Source organism: Perissodus microlepis, chromosome 2 (genome assembly GCF_051167445.1).
Source record: "Perissodus microlepis isolate ML-2025 ecotype Zambia chromosome 2, ASM5116744v1, whole genome shotgun sequence".
Lineage (NCBI taxonomy): Eukaryota > Metazoa > Chordata > Actinopteri > Cichliformes > Cichlidae > Perissodus > Perissodus microlepis.
Window position 1 is genome coordinate 31819088 of NC_140462.1, and position 26553 is coordinate 31845640.

At 38.2% G+C, this 26553-nt stretch overlaps 1 protein-coding gene, 1 pseudogene and 1 gene segment (V, D, J or C); 2 read left to right on the forward strand and 1 right to left on the reverse strand.

Moving 5' to 3' along the window:
* The first annotated feature begins 5088 nt into the window (after window positions 1-5088).
* On the forward strand, window positions 5089-9143 carry LOC146392950 (uncharacterized; annotated as a pseudogene).
* A 1310-nt stretch (window positions 9144-10453) lies between these two features.
* On the reverse strand, window positions 10454-12794 carry LOC146392951 (Ig heavy chain V region 36-60-like; the record flags this gene model as incomplete). The annotated part of the segment is given in 3 exon segments: window positions 10454-10521; window positions 12145-12330; window positions 12428-12794. Coding segments are annotated over 3 exon segments (621 nt in total), but the record flags the coding sequence as incomplete, so codon positions are not given.
* A 9901-nt stretch (window positions 12795-22695) lies between these two features.
* LOC146392952 (uncharacterized) lies at window positions 22696-24697 on the forward strand. The gene is made up of 6 exons (XM_084908036.1): window positions 22696-22756; window positions 22942-23259; window positions 23341-23694; window positions 23790-23903; window positions 24140-24189; window positions 24570-24697. The coding sequence occupies exons 1-6, from the start codon at window positions 22714-22716 to the stop codon at window positions 24687-24689; spliced, it is 999 nt and encodes a 332-aa protein (XP_084764162.1). The 5' UTR covers window positions 22696-22713; the 3' UTR covers window positions 24690-24697.
* The last annotated feature ends 1856 nt before the right edge of the window (window positions 24698-26553 follow it).

Sequence of the window (26553 nt, forward strand, 5' to 3'; positions counted from 1 at the left end):
TGCTGTGTGATTTATTACTATTACTAAAGACTACTCGTCACTGAGCTAACATTGTTAGCTGGCGTTATCTGAGGTTCGTTCACAGACTGCCTTCAGAACTACACATGATTATCTGCAGCTAGTAGGTTGTTAATCCTATCAATTAACCCTAATGGTCTGCAGTGTAAGCACACAGCAGGGATCCGTTTTCAATTTAACAACAAAAAAAAAAAAGATATACAGTATATCTTCACAATATTATGTCTTGATGTATGCTCAGTTATGAACTACAGACAAATGTGCACATGTACAGTGTATACATATATACAGATAAACAGATGATCTGTATAGCATACAGATGTTCTATATTGTTATACAGACGAGCAGATATACAGATGTACTATTAACAAATATACAGATGTGCTACATATATACAGATATACCGGTGGGTGGTAAACAGATCTACAGACTCCTATCTACAGCAGTGGAAGCATAGTGCTCCGAACAGACTATAACAGAGAACATTGTACGCACTAAAACAGAGACTATGCTATGTCAGTGCCCCAAGGCTATAGCAGTAACCAATTTGAGCATATAGTGAATGTTGAGTATAAATGACAGTGATGATCATGGTCATTAGGAGGGATAGGGGATTGTAGATGGAAAGCGAGTGTGGATGGAAAGGTTCAGTGGGGGACTGAGTTCAGTGGGGTGACGGCTGTCGGGAAGAAACTGTTCCTAAACCTGCTGGTTTTAGTCTGTAGGGTCCTGTAGCGTCTTCTGGAGGGGAGGGGCTGAAAGAGTTCATTGGCAGGATGAGAGGAGTCCCTGAGAATGATGCATAGACATCTCTTCTTGTGGACATCCTCAGTGGCAAGAAGTGGTGTCCCTGTGATGCATTGGGCGGTTTTCACCACCCGCTGCAGTGCCTTGCGGTCAGCATCAGAGCAGTTCGCATACCAGATTGTGACACAGCTGGTCAGGATGCTGTCTATCGCACAGTGGTAGACGTTACCCAGTATGTCAGTAGACAGGTGGTTCTTCTTCAGTGCTCTCAAGAAAAAACAGGCACTGATGTGCCTTCTCAACCAGGCTGGAGGTGTTAGTTGACCAGGACAGATTCTCAGAGATGTGCGTCCCCAAGAACTTGAAGCTGGAGACCCGTTTCAACAGCTGTGCCATTTATGTAGATGGGGGCATGGGATGGGTGTCTCTCTTCTCTCTCCTCAAGTCCACAATGATCTCTTTGGTTTTGCTGGTATTCAGAAGCAGGTTATTGTCAGCACACCACATAGCTAGGTGCATTACTTCTTCCCTGTAGCCAGATTCAGCATTGTCACTGATGAGACCAATCACCGTGGTGTCATCTGCAAACTTGATGATGGAGTTGGATCCATACCTAGGTCTGCAGTCATGGGTAAAAAGGGAGTAAAGGAACAGGCTCAGCACACAGCCCTGTGGAGTGCCAGTGCTGAGTGTGATTGTGATAGAGAAGCAGCTTTTGGAACTTAGGGTTAGGGCAGGGGTCAGCAACCTTTAACACCGAAAGAGCCATTTGGACCCGGTTTCCACGCAAAAGAAAACACTGGGAGCCGCAAATACTTTTTGACATCTAAAATGAAGATAACACTGTATATATTGTTTTTTACCCTTATGCCTTGTTTGAACAACTAAGGTGTGTTGCTTATGAAATCCTTGAAGTGCTACAGAGAAAATTACATTTTATTTATGCAATTAACACTTTTTGAACTCTTAAAGAAATATAACAAAAGGAAAGACACCCTGCTGAACTAAAATGATCCATGTAGCAAACAAAAACTGTTGTGAGCCTCCACCCTTATATCGCCTTTGGGCTTTTGGAGCCTTGACCTGACTTTTTAAAAAAATAATTGGAAAAAAAGCACTATTCTGCTAAAAAATAAAAAATAGATATTTACAAAATTCTGCCTAAATATGTATTTTACCTGGTTAATGGGTGTGGCGGGGCGTGGTCTGCAGCGCCGCTGCAGGGGAGGCGGACGCACCTGAGCGGCATCCGCAATCACGCCTCGCCGCCTTTATGTCTGTGCTGTTGTTGGTATATGTCGGGCTGTGAGCTGAAAAGCTACAGCCGGCTGTATGCACACAGCAACCGTGTGTGAAAAGTGGTCAATAAAGAGATGCTGAAAGGCGTGTTCATGCAAACATCGTCGGGTCTGCCGTGATATGTTTACAATGACACTTCTGCTCCTGAACCTCTGCGCACAGCGTCTGCAAATCGGGACTGTACGAAGTCACTTTCCTCTTCACGCAGGACTGTAAGCTGTCATCTGTGAGGCGTGAGTGGTGTTTGTTTTTAACATAGTTCATGGTGGAGAACAGCTGCTGACATAGTCAAAGGAGCTTGCAAAGAAAAGCGTCTGGACTTCTTTAAGTTACTTGAAGACGTTTCACCTCTCATCCGAGAAGCTTCTTCAGTTCTAAGTTCTAACACCTTAGAACTGAAGAAGCTTCTCGGATGAGAGGTGAAACGTCTTCAAGTAACTTAAAGAAGTCCAGACGCTTTTCTTTGCAAGCTCCTTTGACTACGATGACCTGGATGACTGAGAACCTTCACAGACAGCTGCTGACATAATGTGGATCCGAAGATCCATAATTGACCTACCTGGGGTTGAAAGTCTCGATAAATGCATGGCGTTTCGGCGGGTACACCGGCTTCCGCGAGTGTGACGCTTACTTTGAGCGATGAAAAAATAATAGAATATAATTTTATTTTTATATTTCACTATCACAATAATCTTCCAATTTAGAACTACAAGTTAAAAAAGAACTAACATAAATAAAATACACTTCAGCTAAATACTTCTAATTTATTTTCCCAAACCACACGGAGCTGCACTATAAGGACTAAAGAGCCGCATGCGGCTCCGGAGCCGCAGGTTGCCGACCCCTGGGTTAGGGTCATCTGTAATCTTTTATGAACTACCTCCAACGCTTCAGTGACTGGAACACAAGTGAAGCGAGATGTAACATTGTACGAGACCATTGTTTGATCTGCCTATATAATGACATCTGTCACCTTCCCAACAAAATCCAAGGTGTTGTGGATGTAGTGGTCAGAGCTGAGGATCCAGAATCTTTGAGATGTTGTAGGTGATCGAGTTGATCATACAGACGGTTGGTCTTAAAGATACACCCTGTATGTTAGGTAAACCATACAGACTTAGCGTAGATTCTCTAAGTATAGCTTGTGGTATGAGTGTGCAAATGAGCTCTTCAATTAAGGGCCTCCAACCAAAAAAAATCCTCCAGACGACCAGTGTTGGGAAGGTTACTTTTAAAATGTATTCCACTACAGATTACAGAATACATGCCCCAAAATGTATTTTGTAACGTATTCTGTTGCGGTACTCAGTGAGAGTAACGTATTCTGAATACTTTGGATTACTTAATATATTATCAAGTTTTTTACCACTACATGAATGTACTATTGCTGTGTGATTATTAATATTACTGAAAGATACTTGCCATCCCAATACCAACTAGATTTTTAAATCTTAATATAAAATGAGTAACAGTAGGGTGGACATTGGGTAAGGCTGCACTTTTTGCAGTGATCTCGTATAGAAAACTATTCTGTGCGTATATAAAACAGGTCCGCGGCTCCGAACCGTAGTAAGGGATCTCTGGCAAATACGTCGGGTTCCGTGTCGGGCTCGTAGCCGAAAACTAGCTTCACTTTGTTGTCTGGGTCAACTTTGCTAGCGAGAGACAGAGAGACACGTTGAAAGGCTGCTCCAACGGAACTTATTGTTTGGAGAAAAACACAAACACAGTGCACAGTTGAGTCATAATAGCTTACTTACAACTGGGCTACACTGCCCATGAGGCTACATTCTTTAGGGCTATGCCTGTAACACTCTACCTATTGCCCTCATATTAAAAAAAATTGGTTTCTGTTCCTCACCCGTCTTCCTCCAAACCCTTGGACCTTGATTGCCAAATGAAAGGCACACTTTAATCAGGAAAGAGGACCTTGGACCACTGGCCAACAGTCCAGTCTTTCACCTTGGCCCAGTTGAGTCACTACCAACATTGGCTCAGTCTCAGAAGTGGTTTGACCTGAGGAACAATACAATTGTAGCCCATCTCCAAGATCCGTCTGAATGTGGTGGCTTTTGAAGCTGTGACTCCAGCCTCATTCCACTCTTTCTGGATCTCTGCCAGATTCTTGAATCTTCTCTGTTTGATAATCCACTGAAGGCCACAGTCATCTCTTCTGCTGGTGCATCTTCTCCTGCCACATTTTGCCCTTCCACTAGACTTTCCATTGATATGCTTGGACACAGCACTCTGTGAACAACCAGCCTCTTTAGCTATGAACTTTTGTAGCTTACCCATCCTATGGAGGGTATCAATGATGCTCCTCTGGACAGTTGTCAAGTCTGCAGTCTTCCCCATATATTGAACCTAACTGAGACAACTGAACCAAAGTGAAGCAATTTAATGACACCTGGGAAAACCTGTGCAGGTGCTTTGAGTTTAGTAAATGAGTTGTTTGTGACACTCAATTTAAAACATTCATGCGCTGCGCTGATGTCTTCTACAGTATTCTAATTTTTTGAATTCCTGTTTTTGTGGGTTTTATAAGCTGGAAGCCCAAATTATGTACAAATACACAACTAAATACTTGAAATCATTTAAGTTGTGGGCCCTGAATCTATAATTTATGAAAGTTTAACATTTTGAATAGAAGTATGGAAATAAATAAACTTTTCCATGATATTCAAATTTTTTGGAAAGGGTCTGTATATGTGTACCTTGCACTACATGCCACAAATAGCAGTAGTGACTGAGCTGAGTCCTGTTTGGGTGCCTAAGGGTTAAGGACAAGAATAAAAATCCCATAGAGGCAACAGCGCTATTGTTACAAAAACGGACAGTTGTAACAAAAGATGAAAGAGAGGTGATAGGTTTTGTAAAACCCAAGATGAGACAAATGTGACAGGAAATGTACTTTTGAATCTATTGTGTGTTAACCAATCAGATACTGTCTGACTTAAAACAACCATCTTGCCTCCTCCACTCACTGAAATACGGCTGAGGTCCCCAAGAGAAAACACTGTCAAGATGATCATCTTATGGATTACATTGTTTTTAATTCACCAAGGATGTAAGTGCTTTTTTTTTTTTTAAAAATTGTCAAAAATGTTCTTAAGTATTTACCTGTCAAATAGGTATGTATAAATTGTTGTTAAAGTAGTTTTGCACTAATAGGTTACCACATTAAACAATATTTGATATTTCTTTTTTTCTCTTCAAGTTACTTTTTTTTTTTTTTACATTTTCTGCTTTCCCTTAATTCAGATACTGTAGTTCCAGTGAAAACTGTTCAGCTTGGTGAACCAGCGACTATAACATGTGCTATACCCAAAGAGCTCAGCAGTAGAGGAGTCCACTGGTACAAGCAGAGCTTTGGGAAAACTGACGTTAATAGTGACAGTATTCAAATCTACAGAACCTACTTTTGGTCCTAAATTTACTAGTTTGAAATTTGACATAGGTGATGATTTTGCCAGCCTGACCATTTTGAAAGCAGATCAAGACGATGAGGGAATCTATCACTGTGCAAACACAGAAAGGATTGGAGTTAAATGGAGTTTGTTTATAGAAGGGGAAAAAAAGACCTACTTTTACAAAGCTTGTAATTCTTTCTAATCTTTCTATCTTTTCTCTTAATTCAGATTCTCTGGTTCCAGTTAAAACTGTTCAGCTTGGTGAACCAGCAACCTTGACATGTGCTATTCCCAAAGAGCTCAGCATTAGAGGAGTCAACTGGTACAAGCAGAGTGTCGGGGATACTCTTAAATTAATAGTTACACTGTATAAATCTACAGCTGATTTTGGTCCTGGATTTTCGAGCTTAAGATATGGAGTATACGATGGTAAGAATTTTACCAGCTTGACCATTTTAAAGACAGTTCAAGAGGATGAGGGACTCTATCACTGTGCAAACACAGAATGGATTGGAACTACATGGAGTGGGACGTATTTGTTAGTAAAAGGTAATAAGCCAACCTACCTTTACAAACTTTGGCATTTTTTTCTAGGCATGTTTTGAAGAATGTCTTTGTATTGCACAGGAAACACTCAGAGGACATCAAACTTTGCAGTCAGTCAGTTGCTGATAGAATCAAATCCAGTCCGTCCAGGAGACACGATGACTCTTCAGTGTTCAGTCTTCTCTGACTCTGAGAACAAGACATGTCCAGGAGGTCTTAATGTTCTCTGGGTCAGAACTGGATTAAATAATACTTACCCAAACATCATCTACGCTGACACAAATAGCTATAATGAATGTGAGAAAAAATCTGACTCACAGGAGAGGTGTCTTTATCACTTCTCTAAGAATGTCAGCTCCTCTGATGCTGGGACTTACTACTGTGCTGTGGCCGCATGTGGGAGATATTATTTGGAAATGGAACTACGCTGGATACTCGAGGTAACGTTATCATTGGTCTATCAAATGTAAAATATATGTGAACTTGCACTTTTACAAGTAACCACACAGCAAATTCAAAAGTGTTAAATGTTTTGGTGTTAGTAGTCTTCTTGCAAAAGTAGAGTTAATTTTACTCTAAGTAGAGTCACATTCTTTTAATGTAACTCTGAGGTGTAAAATGATAGTAGTTAAAATCGAGTGTTAAAAATGAGTGTTTCTATGTCAAATCTGGAGGTGTTACAATGGAAACATTAACTCTTGACCTCTTAACTCTGAACTCCTACAGGGGCTATGACACCAATAGAGTAAATTCACAGACTCCGCCCCCAGCACCATAGGCTCCAATCGAAGCTGAAGTGAAGCCGTTTCAGAACATTTTGCTCTACATATTTGAGTGGTTCGCCATGCTTGGTAAGTCATTTTTTCAAAGATTGTTTCAATTATTATTATTAGCTTTTACTTCTGTGGCTCTTTGGAGTTGAGACAAAGCTGTGTGGAAGGCATTAGCCATGTTGCTCGGTGATAGCATAATATTCTGTTTTAGCTAGCTGAAAGGTATTGTTTGCGGGCAAATACTACAGCCTTGAAAAAAAGCTTGCATGTGAATTTTCAGTCAAACCTTTGGTCAAATACACCTAAAACAATGTCTAGAATGTGAAGCAGTAGCAGATGTCCTGACTGGGTTCTACGTTAGCATTTAGATCCCTCCAGAGTTTTGTGCACACGGTTTAGGTAAAAATGAAAAAGGTTGAGGTTTTACATTTAGTTCAGTATTACCTGTTGCCTGTGTCCTTGTCTTTTGGGAAAATACTTTACACAAGTAATGGCTCAAAAAGGATTCTTTTTTTTTTTTACTGTGCTGCAATTGATTACAGGATTATTTGTACCATTAATTAGTGTCAACTAATTTTTATTCAATCTCCACATAGGATATGCTTGTGAAGATGGAATATGGGGGAGAGCAGAAGTGCGTTGAAGTTCCACAAAGTGATGAATGAAGGACATGCATATTGTATTGAAGAAATAAGTGATGAGAATGCTGTTATTTGCATTTACCAGCTCACCTATGTCAGACCTTTTGATAAACAAAATTCTAATGAAAGTGAGAACATGTACACTGTTACATCTTTCAGAAAATGTTTTGAAATTGTGGTGCACGGTTCAGAATAAATGTTTTTCAAAAACCATTGCGTCTTTTTAGTAAATGTTTATTTCCAAAAGAAATTTCTAGAAGTTCAGAACAGTAAAATCCCCGCTTTTTAGAATTAATTAGAAGATAACTGTTACGTAGTTAAACTAAAATACTCTTTGAGAGTTAATATATAAACTCTTAACACCAAGTGTTAAATTATCAACTCCAGACAGATTTGGTGTTTAACACTAAATCAGAGTTAACGTACCAACTCTCCAAAAAGAGTTAAATTAACACTCTCTGGTGTGGACCCATATAGACACTTTAATAGTGTTGAAATCAAATCCGACAGTGTTAATTTGGACATGCTGGATTTGCTGTGCATGAGCCTTTTTATTACACACTAATCTCATATTTTCCTTTTATCTTTTATTTTAATGTGACTGCAGAAAGCAGTGTGTGGTCACAGAAAGCCAGTAGAGCTCTTTTTTTGATCTTTGCTGTCTTGGTTGTAAGTCTGATTGTTACTGCTGTCCTCATTTACACAATCAAGATAAACAACAGTGATCATTCCAAAGGTAATTTAAATTGGTTGTAGTTCTTTGTGTAATAAAAGCATATAAATCTTACATTTTTATTAACTGTTTCCTCTGTGTTTCATAATTAAGTTGCAGTCCTGCAGAAAATCTTTAGTTGTCAGAAAGGGCAACAGGTACAGTACTTAAAGCTAAAATTATTTTCATAATTTTTTTTCTGTTTATATTTTAAAGTTTTGATATATCTAATATTTTAATGGCTGTATTTTCCCTAAATAAGGACACATGGCTTTTATCTGCTGCTGTCTTTACCATGATGGAAGTTGAAAGAAGTAAAAGAAAAGATCCAAAGGCAGCAAAACAGCGGCAGATCTACATGGCTGTCAAGGCTTTTGGGCTGGATTAGGTCTATTTACCATCCGTTGGAATAAAATAAACTTTTTTTGCTGTTAATTTGGCGCTAATAGGTTTTTATGTATTGTCTTTCCATAAGCATTATTATTAATGTCTAGATGTATTTAAATTGAAAATGTACATACTTGCACACATGTCAAGATCAGTCCTGAATAGCAACATTCCTAGTTTTGCCTGGAATGTATGATACTCAGGTAATTAGGGTGCATGCTACACTGGCACATACCCATTAAAGTCAAAATGTCAAAAACAGAAATCTATGAAACCAAGGGATTATTATTGTTTGTAATTATATAGTGAATATGCAGTCTATCCCAACTGTATTTTTCTGTTTCTATTTTATGATTTACATGATGATATCACCATGAATAAGTAAAAAAGAAAGAAAAGTATTGCAACCACAATCAAAGAGCAACAGGAAATTACTGATGTATTCAAACAGGGGAAACATCAGAGAAGATTAAAGATTCCAACATCAGTAAAAGAAGTGATTTTGATCAGTGCACTGTCTGGTATAGACAGGATAAAGCAATAATCAACAGTGGATGTAATTTATCATTGTGCATCATTGTCTTTACCATATTGTCTTTACTTTGTTGTAACAAAATGCCTTAATTCTTATGGTTATTATATTTCTCAACATTAACACAATTAATAAATGTAATTTAAATGTAATTAATAAATATGCTTATATCCTTACTCTCTTTCCCCTTAATGTATCTGTAACATGCAACTTCTTTCGGTGCTTTGCTACTGGAAACTGAATTTCCCGGAGGAACCCACCCGAGGGATTAATAAAGTTTCATCTAATCTAATCTAATCTAATCTAAATAGCACACCTTCTAGTGCAAATCCAGTATTGTTCAACTTCATTTGGCAGTTTTCTAAACATTTGTCATCACCAGGGCTGGATATTTTAGAATCTATGTCATTAACATCGAAATAGTCATAGTTAACAATGTAGTGGAGTTAGGACCCAAACACAGGACTCAGAATGAATGAAAAAAAGATGAAGGTCTATTGCAGGAGTGCAGCAAAGACCAGACTGAGGCAACATGAATCAAACTTGCTCACAGAAATTGTTTGATCTGTGAATTAAGATAATTGTATTAACATCTTTTTTTTTTAATTAATTAAAAAAAAGATTTGCAAAAAAGATCAATATTAACTTTCACAGTCAAGAGTGTGTCATTGCTGAATACATGTGAATACCCAATCCCCATTTGACAGAAATATTCTGCTTTATTCTCTTAATACTGAATACTGATATTTATGATAGTAAAAAATATTGAGATGCTTCTTTTCTCATTCTGAAATGTGAATGAATTCATCAGATACAATAATTTTGCCAAGTCAAAAAGATCGGCTAAGGAACCTATGCAGTGTGAATCAGCGCTTCAGAGGAAAGACAAATAAGAGGACCAATAAGAGACAAATAATACAAGGATTAATACATAGCAGTACATATTTGCAATGGCTGTGTTTTAGCATAGTACAAAGAACATCATGATTTTTCTACTAGAAAACAAATCCACTTACATGGTGTACAAAGGACCCGATTTCGGCTTGACATTTAGTTTCTATGAACAAAACTCCACTGAAATGTTTTGAATCAGAAAGACCAGCAACAGTATTCAAGATGTATTTCAAAATATTTTAAAATAGCAAATCCCAGATTCAAAGGAAGGTAATTTGCACAATGAAAGGAAAATTACAAAGTGGATACAAGAAGAAAACATCAGAGGACCCGCTGATCACTAGAGAATGCAACAATCTGCCATAAAGTGGAAGCATGAGCCAGTCTTTAAATATTGCAAGCTGATGAGTGAATGCTGAACATGTGTGATGTCTAAAAGTCAAGAAGCTTAAGAAAGCATGAACTCCACCCAAAGGTGGGATAGTAAGGAAAAGCTAGGCCACCTCTCCACCTGAGAAGAGAGGTGGAGTGATGGACTTCACTTCTGGTTTCCACAGGTAGACTAAAGGGCAGACCGAGAGGAGACGGTGAACCAGAAGCTAGACTTATCTGTGCACCTGGAGCTTGCACCTGGCCAGGGTTGAGCATGCCCATAATTCCCTGACCTCCATTGCCACTGGGTTGTACCCAGTTTGAGGCTTCCCTGGGGTATCAACCACTGCTCTTGAGTCAAGAGACCAAACTGTCTGTCCCACCAGTCCAGCACTATATTTGTCACTATTGTCGTTTATAGGGCAGCACAAATGCAGCCTTGCTTTGAACTGAGGAACAGAATAAGCGGCTTGCATATTGTCATTCAACCTGGCTCTTGACTGCTCTCAGGATCAGAAGATTTGACTTTCCACCAACAGCATTACTTACATTTATTAAATAAATCTAAGAAACTGTAAACCAACGTCATTGGAACAGTTTGAAAAAGACTTATTGGTTAATTCTGTCTTTGTACGCCTCAAACTCCCCAGGAACATGAGAATTCACTATATTTTTCACATCTTACCTAAAGACTTTTCAGTTCAGCATATCAAAACATTATAAGATGCTAATTATAAGCAACTGAAAAAGCTTGAAATGTGAAAAAATAAAGCTATAATGTTGTTGTATTACTCTTCTTTTAACTAAATTGTTACTATATTAAAATATTACTATATTTCTAAATGCATTTGCTATTTACTGATTATTGCTCTTGTTTTTGGCCCTGTACATCACTTGGATTCATTAATTTTGTAAAGACAATAATTATTAACCCTTTGTTACTGAGTTCTGCTATCACCATGTTATTATCAAAAAGGGCCAAGATACAGGTAAGAAGAATTGCAGGTGAAAATAATAGGACAATCACACAGCAAAAAGCAAAACCCACCTTTAGAGAAAACAGACATTAACAGACTTGGGGATACAGTAGTACCAAGACATTAACACAGAATCAAAACAGGAATAGAGAAAGTCAGTGAAACACTGTGGAAAGCTAGAAATCAAATCAATCCAGAAACATAAAACTCAATAGAAGTTCAACAAAAATGTAACTCACATACAGACACACTGAAGTAGCCTACATTCAGTTTTCCTATATGAGAAACTAATACAAAAATACACATTTATAAATACAATATACACACAAAATATAAATATTAATGACATGCATAAATGTTAAACTTGTACCTTTAATTAATTTAATTACCAAACTGAAAGGCTAGGGCTCTCTCACAAGAAAACAAAAACAAAATTATTTTCTATTTCTGTGAGGCTGCAGCTATTATTAAATGCTAATAACTTATGAATATACTATGTCTGGTACTCAAGGACTGCTCATACATTAGAAAGGGCATTAGGTGTAATTATCTGCTTTGAGAACAGAGTACACACACTCTGTGTACGCTCTTCTGTTCTTTCTTTTTGTGGAGAAACGCAGTGCTGCAAAGTTTGTTGTCCTGTCTTTGTCATTCTGCAAAATGTTCACATACCTAAGTGTTATTTATATTTTATATATTAGAGCTTTTGTTCTTGTCTAAATGTATCATTTGAGACCATCTCTAATATGGCATTTTTTTAAAAAAACAACTATAGTATACAGCTTGATTATTTTTTAAAGTGGCACACATTTACCAAATTATTTGATTGATCCAACGTTGCCTTGTCAACAGGTTGAAACTCTGAACTCTGAACCAGTACACTCTGTGTTCATCTAGACATTGGACTGATTTTTCATTGTTGTTAGAGAAAAGAGAACAATTTAATGTTACTGAGTCTCCCAGATGAACTGATGCCTTCTGTGGACTTTGTTTCACATAGACAGATGAATGGTGAATGTGATCTGCAAATTAAGACACATTCACAATGTAAACTATTTTAAATTCATTAAAACTTTGAGTGTGATCTGTGAGATCGGCAGAAAAAGAAAAACATTTTACCATTCACAGCCAAGAATGTGCCCCCACTGAACTTAAGAAAATAATCTGTTCCAGTGTGACAGAAATATGTTGCTTCATCCTCTTTACTGACATTTCTGATAGTTAAAAAATACTGAGATGCCTTTTTTATAACTGTGAAACGTGAATCCTTGAATTCCTCAGAAATAGTGCTTTGGCCACGGATGACTTTGGCAACATTTTGGACCATATGTCCAAGAGGCTGTTTATGCCAGTAGAAAAATTTTAATTCCATCCCAGAGACATTACATACTAAAGTGACATTGTCACCAGGTTCAACAGCAGTCAAAGAAATCGGTTGAAGAAGGTCAGCAGTCAGAATCAGGACTGAAGAAAGAAAAATTACAGTTAACAAAATGACAAATCAAAGCAATTATTGTTACAAACATTAATAAACAGCCTTGGTAAAGATGTGCAGTGCAAACAACAGTTTAGTATCATGCTTTTCTCACTAGCAAAGAATTGCACTTACATGGTGTACAAAGAAGAATCAAAGCAGTCAGTTGTGCAGTCATTGTGGTGCAGCGCTCTTATCGCACACTACGAGCTCCTCTTGCCCAAATGGAAGTTTTAGTCGCAAGGTGATGAATATTTTCAGAGCAGAAATCAGTGATTGGCTGAAATATAGGAAATGACCTTCCTCCTGTTTAGGAAACATCTTTTATCTTTTCATTTGGTGACGTGTGAAAGCAATTATCAGTTTATTTATTCTGAATATTTAAAGTATGACTGAAATTCTTGTTGATAAGATAAGATAAGATAAACCTGTACTAGACCCACATGTGGGAAATGTGTTGGGTCACGGCAGAAAGTGGACAACGTAAAGTTACAAGCAACAAAATTAAGAAAAACAATTGAATAGAATAAGATAAAAAGAATAAAATACTGTGTTTCATCAGAAAATTACACTTAGTGGTATTGCACATGTGTGGATGTGTGTGTGTGTGTCTGTCTGTGTGTGTGGTCATCTGCAAACTCTTTGTTGTGGAGTCTGACAGCAGTTGGAAGAAAGAACCTGCAGAATCCCTCCGTCCCGCATCGTGGGTGCTGCAGCCCCTGAAGGAGCTGCTCAGTGCTGTCAGAATCTCCTGCATGGGGTGGGAGATGTGGTCCAACAGGGATGACAGCTTAGCCAGCGATCTCCTGACACTCACCACCTCCACTGGATCCAGAGGGCATCCTAGAACAATCATAATCCCAGCACGAGCTCTGGGAATTTGTTTTAGCTTCATCGTGTTTGTAAATCAGACAGACCTCACTCTTATGATACAAGCTATTTTTGGTCATAAACTAAAATGTTCCATTTTACTAGAGTTTAGAAAATTAGGTTGATCAATTAAAATAGTAATGACTTAACTTTAAAGATTATAAATATTTAGGAACATTTTTAATTTCAAATGATACAGAAAAGATATTTTGAGAGCTACACCACCTGTGGGTTTTAGGGAACGCTTGTAGGCACAGTAGAAACAGAGCTTTATATGTGTCAACTGCCAATAATATACATCACTGTATTCTAACTGTACAAGTATTAGGTTGCCAAAGTGTATGACAGCTTTCTCATCTCCATCATATAGCTCCAACCTCTTCATCAAGTTTGCGGACGACACAACGGTGGTGGGTCTCATTAGCAACAGGGATGAGACCGACTACAGAAGTGAGGTGAGACGCCTGGCCACGTGGTGTGTTGACAACAATCTCTCTCTGAATGTGGAGAAGACGAAGGAGATTGTCGTGGACTTCAGGAGAATGCACACCCAACATGCTCCTCTGACCATCGACGGAGCGTCTGTGGAGAGAGTGAGCAGCACCAAGTTCTTGGGTGTGCATATCACAGAGGATCTCTCCTGGACGCACAACACCACAGCACTGGCCAAGAAATCACAGCAGCGTCTCTTCTTTCTCCGCAAACTAAGAAGAGCAGGAGCACCAGCCCCCATCATGTACACTTTCTACAGAGGCACCATCGAGAGCATCCTGTCGAGCTGCATCACTGTGTGGTTTGGAGCCTGCAATGCGTCCTGTCATAGAACCCTCCAACGCATAGTGAGGGCTGCAGAGAGGATCATTGGTGTCTCTCTCCCTTCCCTCCAGGACATTTACAGCACCCGTCTCACTAAAAAAGCCCTTTGCATAGCGGCTGATCCCACGCACCCGATGCAAAGCTTCTTCAAGCTGCTGCCGTCAGGGAGGAGACTGCGGAGTCTCCAGGCCAGGACCAGCAGACTGAAGGACAGCTTCATCCATCAGGCTGTCAGGAAGCTTAACTCCCTTCCGATTCTGCCTCCTCTCCCCTCTTCTCCTTCATGGTCTCACTGAACTCTGTCACACACACTCACACACACACACACACTCTCTGACTTCACTCACTGGCCTGCACCAGTTACCAGTCACTTTGTGGAGCGTTGGACTGCCAGTATCTCATAAGACTTTGTTGTTATACCATCTCTTACCGTATATTACTAATCTCCATTTGCACTATTTGCTTATTTGCACTACTCTGCCTGGTTTACACTCATGGTCATTTATCCTTACTTGAATATTGTATATTGTATATTGCATAGCTTTCTTGTTATATGTAAAATTGTATTGTATTTATTTAAATTTTTATTTTTAATTATTTTATTTGCATTTTTTAATCTAGGGTTTGAGAGTAACGAAATTTCCATTCTCTGTATGTCCTGTACATGTGGCAGAATTGACAAATAAAGTTGACTTGACTTGACTTGACTTGACTTGACTTTAACCGAATCATGTTAGAAATACAATCCGTGCTTATAGTCTGAATGTTTGATATGAAAGTGTTTTCATCTAAGATTTCAGTGATTCAAAGACACATTCAACTGCCACACTCACAAATGAAGGGTGTGGAAGGCCTCTGACCAACCTCTGAAGCGGTTTCCTCAGAACAGACCTAAGAAGTAAGAAACTTCTCAGCTTTTTCAAGTCATTGTATTTGTTTGTGACACCATGAAACAGTCCTCTGAGGTGACTATAGACAATGAAGGGTGTTATTTCAACCACCTCCCCAACTCTGCATGCTGGTTTTGTGTGTCTCTTCCTGCTTAGGTTACTTATATGCAGACTGGTGTGGGGTACTTTTAACAGTGACAGTTAAGCTCAATCCAGTCTTCTGATTTCACATCCTAATACATCTTCAAAATGCAGCAAACAAATTAACAATTTCACATTGGTTGAATATGCACACATTTTTTTCTTGTGTCCCTGTGTTGTTAGAACTAGACTAGACTAGGAAAAGGAATATCTGGCCTTTTGTACCAGTAGCCTAAACAGCATTGTCCCTTGAAATTTGGGGAGAAAAAAATAGAAATTTGTGTCAGTTTTCACACACAAAAGATTCTTGTACTATAATAATACTGATCCCAAATGCTTGACAGAATTTATCATATTTTGGACACCAATCTGTCTCAATACTTCGCACTTAATCACTCATAGTATCCCAAGTCTTAGCTACCACTCATGTACATGCTTTGTCATAGCATTATAAGCACAATGGGAACATTACTGCAATTAGTAATGTGAGACAGCATTATATTTAAGGTTTTACCGTCTTAAATATCTTCTGTGAAACTAGCCTCTTTACCTTTGGTTTCATACCATGTCCTAATTCTGCTATCATTTGGATATGGTATCAAGCAAAGGTAAAGTGATAGAAGATAAAGACAGGAACTTAATGACAGACTGCAGTTCTGCTAAAGAACTGTATATATTACAATTGTACATGTGTCTGCCACGACTTTAGATGGACACATGGGTTTTTATAACACTAAAACAGCCGATCTCTTGATTTTAAAAAAGGGTTTAAAGATATACATTCGGATGAATAAAGGTTCTTGCTGGTCTCACAGCACTTTCTAAAGGCCCTCCGCATTTCTCTCAAGAGAACAATGACCAAAGCCACGTGCAACAGCAACACTGACAGACAAAGGTTGTGGTGGGCCATGTCTCCATCCTTTGACCAACCACTGAAGCTGTTTACTCATAACAGAACTAACTGTTAACTTGAACTGGATAGGAAGTGAGAGAAGAGTCGACTTAAGCAAGCTACTTCTAGATGAATTATATAATAATCTGGACAAGCTGCCTGTCCGTCGCTGTTCTATGCCAGGCATGTTGGAAACAAACCACATCAGGGCTTCAAACCTGTAAACAATAATTTGACAAACATTTTAAAAGTCCTGCCTTTGCCACAGAGGCCAGGAGGAACAATTGATTTGCACCTCCCCTCTTATACCGGCTACTATGAAAAAACAGAAAACACAAAAAAGTGTGATAACAATGGTCACATATGACTGAGAAGGTGGATCTCTACCCTTCCCTGTTTAACTCTTTAATTGCCTTTGTAAGCTTTTTTGTTATACTCATGACGATTACATATTGTCATCTCACTTTTTTAAATGTTATGTTAGAATAGTGGTGCAAGACCATCTTCTTTAGATTACATTAGAGAATGAGACAGAAAGAAAAGCCCCTCACATCTTTCTTTGAAGGCCCAACCACAGAAATGCTTAAGTTTCCATCCACAGTTGTTTGTCAGTGATGACTGTGACTTTGTGTTTGCCTCAGTGTGCAAACAATGCTCTGCAAAGAAATATAAGGAAGACATTGCAAAGGTAGATAAAAAGCTTCTCAAGAGACCTTTCGTCTTCCTTTGTTTCGTGCAAAACAAAGATCACTAGCGTTAGCTGAAACTGAAGAGCTGAAGCAGTTTAGTACCACTGTTTTGAGACAACAATTGCATCGTCAGACTAACATTTATCCTAATTAGACAATTACAGAAAGTGTTCTGGTCTGTGTTTGTTTATATACTTTTTCATCTGCTTTTTGTGTCAGAATGTAGTAAAATCACTCTAAGCACAAAGAACTGACATCTCAGTTTAAGAGAAATAAATAAATAAATCAACTTCTCGATGCTAATTGAGTTAATTGAGAATGAATTTTAACTGAGAATAAATTATATGCCCAACTTAAAAAAAAAAAGAATTTCATGACATACCAGTTGGTATGACTGATATGATTCTTTGAAATATAAATATTTATAAATAAATAAAACATGCTAATTAGATGCAACCACATCCTACATAAGGAGCTTAAGAAGATGTCCACCACTTGCAAGGTAAGTATCATGGTGCTAGGTAGTGGACATCTTGCTTTGATGAAGTTTTGATTCCATGACTTTTTCAACCTGTTGCTGAAAACTTAAATACTGTAAATACTGTAAAAAAAACAACAACAACAACAACAAACTATTACAGTATAAGAAATAACTACTATTGATACTACACTGAGGGAAAAATCTTCTTGCATGCTGTATACAACCCTGACATTCCTCTGCACCTCTGCAGTGGCAGTCATTGCATCCAGCAAGGGCATCTGCTCACAGGGATGGTGATCATAAACCTTCCACCTCCAAGCACTGAAGAACTCCTCTATAGGATTCAAAAATGGGGAATATGCTGGGAGGAGCTGCATCATCAAACAAGGTTAGAGTGTAAACCACTCTATGACAAGGTGAGAGTGGTGGAAAGCCCCATTATCCCAGATAATGACAAAGAGCCTCAACAGCTTTCTCTCCTCAGGTGTGATTGGCCTCTCATGAAGTGCATTCGGGAATGTTATGAGGCGTTATGTGTTGTATGGGCCAATAGTGGGGATATGGCATCGGACAACCTCATTGGCAGCACACATGGTTATGTTGGCACCCCTCTGTCCTGGAACTGTGAAAGTTGCCTTGTACCCAATGAGGTTCCTTCCATGTTTCCTCACTTTGCAGAGACTGAACATAAATGAAGACATGATGTGCCCCCGCAGCTTCAAGCAAAATTACAATGAAAGGGACTCCAGTTGACTTTAACTGTATGATGTGACAAGGCATTATTACAGTATGGATTTTCCTTACCTCCACCTATTGGCATCTGGCCTTCTTCAAAACACCACAGTTCCTTTGAAATCGAACTCTATAGAGCTGCTTCGTGGCCATATGGGTGTGTCTTAGAATGTGGTCAGTGGTGGTCAGGCTCACGTTGTTGATGTTCCTTAATATATCCTGAACTGCGATCACTGCTGCCCTGACTTTACGCAGTCGTTTGGCATTGTTTGCCACAACCATTTTCACAATGGCTGCCTCCTGTTCAGCACTGAAAATTCCCCTCTACCACCTCTATTCTATAAAGAGTACTTTTAATGTGAATTTGGAAAACAATTACATAAAGTATATCACTGAAGATATTTCTGTATATACTGTACAGCAACATTACCTGTTCTCTAATGGATGCAAAAGTGTTTCTGTTTAGAACAGGTTGTACTCTTTGTTCAGCCCCTCTAAGTGAAAGGCCAATGTTTGATAACTTGATCAACAACACAGATATGGCACCTTTTAAGGCCTGCAGACTGATTGTTAACTGAAGGAGTGTATAAAGGAGTGTCAAAGGTGCTTTGACACACATAAAGGTGCTTCAGTGATTTTATACTGATCTCGGTTGTTTCTAATACTCAGAAACAAGTGATTTCTGTTTCATTACTATAGCTATAAGAGTGGGGTTTGGACTGCTACAATGACATCTGTGTTAACTGTTTTGCAAAGGGGTGGAGAATTGTGTCTATCAATTGAGAAAAGGTTAACAAATTTGCAAGAGGTGTCTTCTGCTCTGCTGAGATAGTGATGATGATCCCAGTTTCCCAGTTTCTTTATCCAGGTCAAAGCAATCAAGAAAAACTGTAACGATCATGAACCTGACCTCACAGCCCATTGTTCATTCAGTGGTGCTAGTTCCAGTCATTATACAAAGGTACTGTTTTTAAGACTGGTTAAAATTCTGCATTCAGTGTCTGAAAAAGTCACTTGGATGAGTGACAAAGTGTTTCTATCACCGCAAACGCTACATCCAGATGAACAGAAACTTTCTGGGATTTTCTTACCTGAATGATTGAACATGCATCAAGAGAGTAATGTGAAATGCTGATACGTTAACATATTTTTATTCTTTTCATGGCTATTGTTTCTAATGATAATGTAGCTATAATAATCCTGCATAGACATGCCCGCATTTTGTGCAATTTGGGCAAGCAGTGACAAGGTAATGTATCACTTTTTTATTTCTTTCTGTACTTCACACATAACAAATTGGGAATTGTGATGGATTGTGAATCATTGCATCACTGACATTCTGGTTATACAGTTCAATGAAAAGCTGTGGAAAACACATGTGCCGCTCTTCATGGGTGATGTACAGATAGAAACATCTGTGATCTGTAGATTTTGTCTTTCTTTTTTTTTTTTTCAAATGTTTACACAAAGCTGATTTCAGCAAAAATGTTCTGAGTCAATACAAGATACACCATTTGTTAATAGTTTTCTACAACACTGGAAAAATCCAGGACATTAAACTATGCTGCTGTTCAGGAGAAGATAGTCACTCTCGGAGACTCAGTGACTCTTCAGTGTTCACTGGTCTTAACATATTATTATCTTTGTATGTTCTTGTTTTGCTTTTTCTGTGTGATATTAAAATAACCAAATTGATAGCATTTTATACTTTCATAATGATTATGGTGGTAGAAAGTTAATCCCTCACCCTCTGGATGATCTTTGTCCTTCAAGCTTGACCCTAGGAGCTTGAGGCCCCTATGCAGAATCTTAGCTGTTTGCAGGACTGTGCTCATCTGGAAAAAGAACTCAGATGTTGTTTCTGGAATCTACTGGAGCCACTCTCTCAGTTTGAGCATCACTGCACCGAGTGGTCCAGTTAACACGGAGACCACTGTTGCCTTCACTTCCACATTTCTCTAACTATTCTTGAAGCTCTTGGTATTTCCTGAGCTTAATGTGGTCCTTTCTAATGTTGCTATCATTTGATATTGCTACATAGATCACTATAGCCCTTTCCTCTGCTTGCCAACCACTATTATGTCCCACTGGTTAGCTTTCACAAGTTTGTCTGTTTCTGGAAGTCCCACAGCTTGGTCATTCTGAACGCCTTTGGGGTGTATCCCATTTTCTAGGCCATGCTCTGCACAAATGGTCCTCTATACTATGCTGGCCCCTTGGTTATGGTGTTCAATCTATAGTCTGCCTGCAAGCATCTTGCACCCAGTTGTTATGTGCTGGATTATCTCATGGGAACAGCCTGCATCTGGTAAACCCGGGCCTCTAATGATCTTGTGCTTAAAGTACTTAGATCTTTTTCCTAGAACTTGTTCCTGTGCTGCCGTGATTTGTATGAAGAGATTAGTTTCTTTGTCCAGCCATTGGTACGATCTTCTTTGTCATCCATTTTTTTCCACTTGCTGGTTGTCTTGCAGGATTCTGTCTTTCCACAACGGTTCCTTTTTCATGTGCCTCTTCTTTTGTTGGTTTCTGAAGCCTGAGGTATCACTTAGCACACGATCAGTTGTGAGCAACTTTCTTATGTACTCATGGATCTTTCTTGTATCATCTCAGATAGTGTTTCTTTCTGACAGTCATTAATCCTCAGCGTTAGGGTGCATTATTTGGGGTGAAACCCTCCATGCATGTTAAGGAGCTTCCTTGTCTTGAGATCAGTTGCTTATATTTCTTTATTTGGTCAGCTTATTGTCTCAACAATGTTTTTGATGACTGGCAGGACTTAGGTATTGATTGGCTGGATTTTGTTCATCCCATTCAGCTGAATCTTCAGAACTTACCTTACTCTCTGCAGGAATTTGACGGTTGAGTCATTCATAGTGGTCTCTTAGTCATTTCTGTTTAACTGTGGAATTCCAAGGTAATAATAGCTATTTTATCTGCAATGCCACCTTCTGTCTTCTAACTGCACAATTGAATTGGATTTCACTCAATGACCACAAAATTTGCTTTATTTTTCCTCCTTCCTGCAAGGGATCTCAAACACTGGATTGGAGATGGGAGACAAGAGCCACCTCAACAGGACAATGCTCTGCATCTAAAGGACAAAGGTCACTCTTTCGAGGATGCCATTGTTCACATTTTGGACAGAGAAGATATGTCACAGTCTGGCGAGGGCAGACTGTATGAATTGATGAGAAGGACCCAAAACGCAGACCCCAAGGAACAGGGAACAAAACTTGAATGTTAACAAAAAGCGAGCCATTTAATGAGGCTGGTAAAAGGTACAAACAAAAGGCAAGGCAAACTGAAGCAAAATTAACACAAACCTAAACTGGGAAATCTAAACAACAACATGAAAAAACCTGGACATGAAACCTGGTGTAAACAACATGGCGTGAACAACAGACAACCTGACGAGGAATGAACAGAAACACAAAGACTAAATACACACAAGGGTGATCAGGGGAAGTGGAAACACATGGGGAAACAGCTGACACCAGTCTGACATAACGAGACAAAGGAAGCAAAGCTGACTACACTGACATAGGACACAGACCTTCAAAATATAACAGGAAACATGTGACGCAGACAAGACAATATAAACTTGACAACATAAGACACGCAGCATGAAACACATGAAGGGCAAAGGGAAAGGGAAACTTAAATACAGCGGTAGAAAACACAAAGGGAAACTAATAAACAACTTAGCTACCCTAAGGAACTCAAACATATCATCCAAATAAACTAAAACTCAAAACGCTGGGTCAGACCCAGGAACGTGACAAGATAGATAGTTGACTACTAACAAATTCCTGCAGAATTGCTGCTTTGTGAAGTTTTTTTTTTCATTCGTCATTTCATTTTTTTATCATGTGTTTTCTGCAACACGGGTATCTCAACAACTGCTGTGTTGTTTGCTATATAATTTGACCCACGACTTACTCATTATCTCTTTTTGTCAAGAGGCTAAATCATCTCATGCGTGTAAGAGGCATTGGTTCAGCTTTGCTCTTCAGCTCTTCTTGAATTTTGAGGTAGCATTCTTTCTCCCCAGGGAATGATGAGTCTTAAAACTTTGTTTTCAAATGCAAAACATGATATATATCTGTACCTTGCACTACATGCCACAAATAGCAGTGCTGACTGAACTGAGTCCTATTTGAGTGTTCAAGGTTTAAGGACAAGAATAAAAATCAAATAGAGGCAACGGTGTTATTGTTTGGAAAATGGACAGTTGCAACAGAAGATGAAAGAGAGGTGATAGGTTTTGCAAAGCCCAGGATGAGGCAATTGCGACAGGAAATGTACTTTTGAATCTATTGTGTGTTAACCAATCAGATACCGTCTGACTTAAAACAACCATCTTGCCTCCTCCACTCACTGAAATACCAGTGAGGTCTCCAACAGAAGCACTGTCAAGATGATTATCTTATGGATTACATTGTTTTTAATTCACCAAGGATGTAAGTGGTTTTTTAAATTTGTCTAAAAATGTTCTTAAGAATTTACTTGTCAAATAGATGCATCTAAATTGCTGTAAAAATAGTTTTGCACTTATAAGTTACCTTGCACTACATGTACCTTGCATGTAGTGCAAGTTAAACATATATCAAACAAGATTTTATTTTTCTGCTTTCTCTTAATTCAGATGCTGTAGTTCCAGTGAAAACTGTTCAGCTTGGTGAACCAGCGACTATAACATGTGCTATACCCAAAGAGCTCAGCAGTAGAGGAGTCCACTGGTACAAGCAGAGTTTTGGGGAAACTCTGAAGTTAATAGTGACAGTATTCAAATCTACAGAACCTACTTTTGGTCCTGAATTTACTAGTTTGAAATTTGACATAGGTGATGATTTTGCCAGCCTGACCATTTTGAAAGCAGATCAAGACGATGAGGGAATCTATCACTGTGCAAACACAGAAAGGATTGGAGTTGAATGGAGTGGGACGTATTTGTTGGTAAAAGGTAATAAACTGACATACTTTTACAAAGTTTGAAATTGTTTTTAAACGTGTTTTGAAAAAAAAATCATTTTTTATTACACAGGAAACACTCAGAGGACATCAAACTATACAGTTAGTCAGCTGCTGATAGAATCAAACCCAGTTCGTTCAGGAGACACAATGACTCTTCAGTGTTCAGTCTTCTCTGACTCTGACAAGACATGTCCAGGAGGTCTCAATATTCTCTGGTTCAGAACTGGAGCAAATCAAGCTCATCCCAACATCATCTACACTGACACAAATAGAAGTAATGAATGTGAGAAAAGTTCTGACCCCCAGGATAGATGTGTTTTTCAGTTCTCTAAGAACGTCAGCTCCTCTGATGCTGGGACCTACTACTGTGCTGTGGCCACCTGTGGGGAGATATTATTTGGAAATGGAACTACACTGGAACTTGGTATGATTTTCTATGTAAAAACTGGAAGTTCTGTTTACAAAATCAGCATGAGTGAGAAAAATTTTTGAGAACTTTTTGTTTGTTTGTTTTTGTAGAATCAACCGAGTCAGTATTCATTCAGAGCACGATATTAATAGTTTGTTTGGCTGTTTCTGTGATTGGAAATGCGTTCCTCATCTTCAACCAACAAGTATGTAAATCACATAGAGGTAAGCGTTATAAAAAGTAAAACATTTATACATTTTATATACAATATCATAAGTTCTACAGAAGAACGATGAATAGAATCTGCAATAATTGAGGTGTTTATAGTGGTTAGTAATTAATCAATCTAATATATTTTATTAGAACAATGTATTTCTATGCATGAGATTTTTAGGTTCTAAGTCAAATGACACAGTTAAGTTCATTTCACTATTTATTTATTTATTATTTTTATTCTTAGGAAATGAAGGTGCTTTATCAGATATACAAACTGAAACCTCGCACCAACTTGTAAGTAATAATAATTATTGGTGTTAAAAGATGTGACAATTGTTTTTCTATCTATCTAACTGTCTGTGAAGGTTCTCAGTCATCCAGGTCATCGTAGTCTAAGGAGCTTGGAAATAAAAGTGTCTGGACTTCTTTGAGTTGCTTGAAGACATTTCATCTCTCATCCCCCAGTGGGGGAAACTCCCACTGGGTTTAAATCTGGGACTCTCCACCATTTGACCCTTAGAACTGAAGAAGCTTCTCGGATGAGAGGTGAAACGTCTTCAAGCAACTCAAAGAACTCCAGACGCTTTTCTTTCCAAGCTCCTTAGACTATCTATCTAACTCTATCTCAATTATATAATTTTTTTTTTATATAACTGTTTTTAACTACGGCACAGACTGAAGAAGCTGATGATGACCTAAACTACGCTGCACTGAATTTCTCTGAAAGAAAAACAAGAGGAAAAAGGAAGAGAGAGGGTGCTGAACACAGTGTCTACTCTCAAGTTAAACGCTGATGCCAGTAACAATGTCGTGGAAGATTGCTTTTTTTTGTATTGATCACATGTTTTAACCATATAACTTTAGTAATTGTAGAGTTACATTTTCACCAGTTGTATGAATGTGCACCACAAGTGGGCCTTATGCTCTATTACACATATATACACACACACAGAGTGGAGCCATTGTAAGTTCATGGGAGACGTTAAACAGATAGTGAGACTCCTGCTAATCAGGGATGTAAATCTCTAGGTGACGGCTAGGCAATAATTCTTTACCTCTCTCTCTCCCTCTCTCTTTGAAGGGAAGGTATAGGCCTGTGAGATTGGGCAACATGTAGGAGTTGTGGAATGTCTTTGTCTGTTTGTATATAAGATGTAAGGGCGGCAGCCATCGTCAGAGACTGCTTAGGTATTTGACCAGTGTCTCTCCATATTGCAATTAATAAAAATTGTTATTAAACTCACTTTAAATCATGCTCACCGAGGTGTTTGCGGGTTTATTTAAAATTTCCACGACAATCTCCTGAAATTTAAATTGAAACTGGTATCTGATATTGAAATAGATTCTATATTTGTGACCCTTTAGTCATGTTTTTTTTTTCTCTTCATTAAATATTAACTGTTAACAGTTTATTTGCTTCATTACTGACTGACTCTCAAAGCTGGAAATTTAGTTTTGTCGCATTTCTCGAATCCCTGATTTTAAACTGTACTCAATGATTGTCCTACTTTTTGTAATTAAAAATATATTTTAATTATTTGAGGTGTCAGTTGTATTTTTTTCTTTGTAATTAATGCAATGAAGTACAAGAAAAAAATTATTTTATAAAGTGGTAAGTTTTGAAATTTGGAGTTGTTTTGCTTCCAAGATATTTTATTTCTAAAAGGAACAATCCAAAACACACATTTTAGTGCTTATTTTCCTATATTTTCTGTATTTGGACAAATTCTATACAATATTTATTGTTAAATCTCATCTGCATCTTTAAAATAACAATTTAGAAAGCCTTTAATTAAAAAAAAATGTCATTATGTCAGCAATAACTTTGCTTATAGAAATATGGTTGGTATTGATTTGAGAAACAATGTTACAATGCAGTTTTGTCACATCAGATGCCAGATGAGTGGACTCAAAAGGCAGATTTCACTAAACAAGTTTGAAGAGTTTATTTACTAGAAGAATACACATTTTTCCCAACACTTACATTTATTTAAATTTACTTGAGTAGGGTTATGCAGTCACGTTCTATAGGATTTTGCTAATTACTTACTAATTTTATTCAGGTGTGTTGCAGCAGAGACACATGTAAAAGAGTCAGGATACCTGGAGTTTGACACCCCTGCCATAGATCCAAAGAGGGGGGGAAGCTCATGGGCAAACAAACAGTAAACATGAAATGGTTACTCGATGCCTTGTTATTCCGAATGACACGATAAGGAACTGAAACAAACTGAGGTAACAAAAACACAAGAGGTGAGGGCAGAGAGGACACACAACTGTAACTATACACAGGTGAAGTAAATCTAAATAACAAGGCATGGAGTAAACTAAGAACAAGGCAAAGGACACATGGGTACCAGAATCAATACTAACAGGGTGACAGAGACTTAACGAGTCACAGGGAACACAGGAGAGACAGTGCAAAGTAAAATTAGGATTACAAGCAAATTACAACTATAAACAGATTTTAGAAGCAAAACTAAATCTAAGAAGGCCAGAGAATATAATATAGGAACATGAACCAGGTGATATCTGCTAATTGGTCAAAGATCCAGAATCATGTCAGGGATAACACAACACAAACTTGGAAAAATGTTTCATTTATTGATATTTATTCCGGAGAATATGTGATTAATATAACTGACTTAGCTTTGATTT

What these genes read in the sequence shown, in the direction of transcription:
- LOC146392952 (XM_084908036.1), top strand. Translation starts at nt 22,714, where the DNA reads ATGATTATCTTATGGATTACATTGTTTTTAATTCACCAAGGAT. An exon ending in GTTTTTAATTCACCAAGGAT is followed by an intron (nt 22,757 to 22,941) that starts GTAAGTGGTTTT and finishes CTCTTAATTCAG; the next exon opens with ATGCTGTAGTTCCAGTGAAA. An exon ending in AGTATGTAAATCACATAGAG is followed by an intron (nt 23,904 to 24,139) that starts GTAAGCGTTATA and finishes TTTTATTCTTAG; the next exon opens with GAAATGAAGGTGCTTTATCA.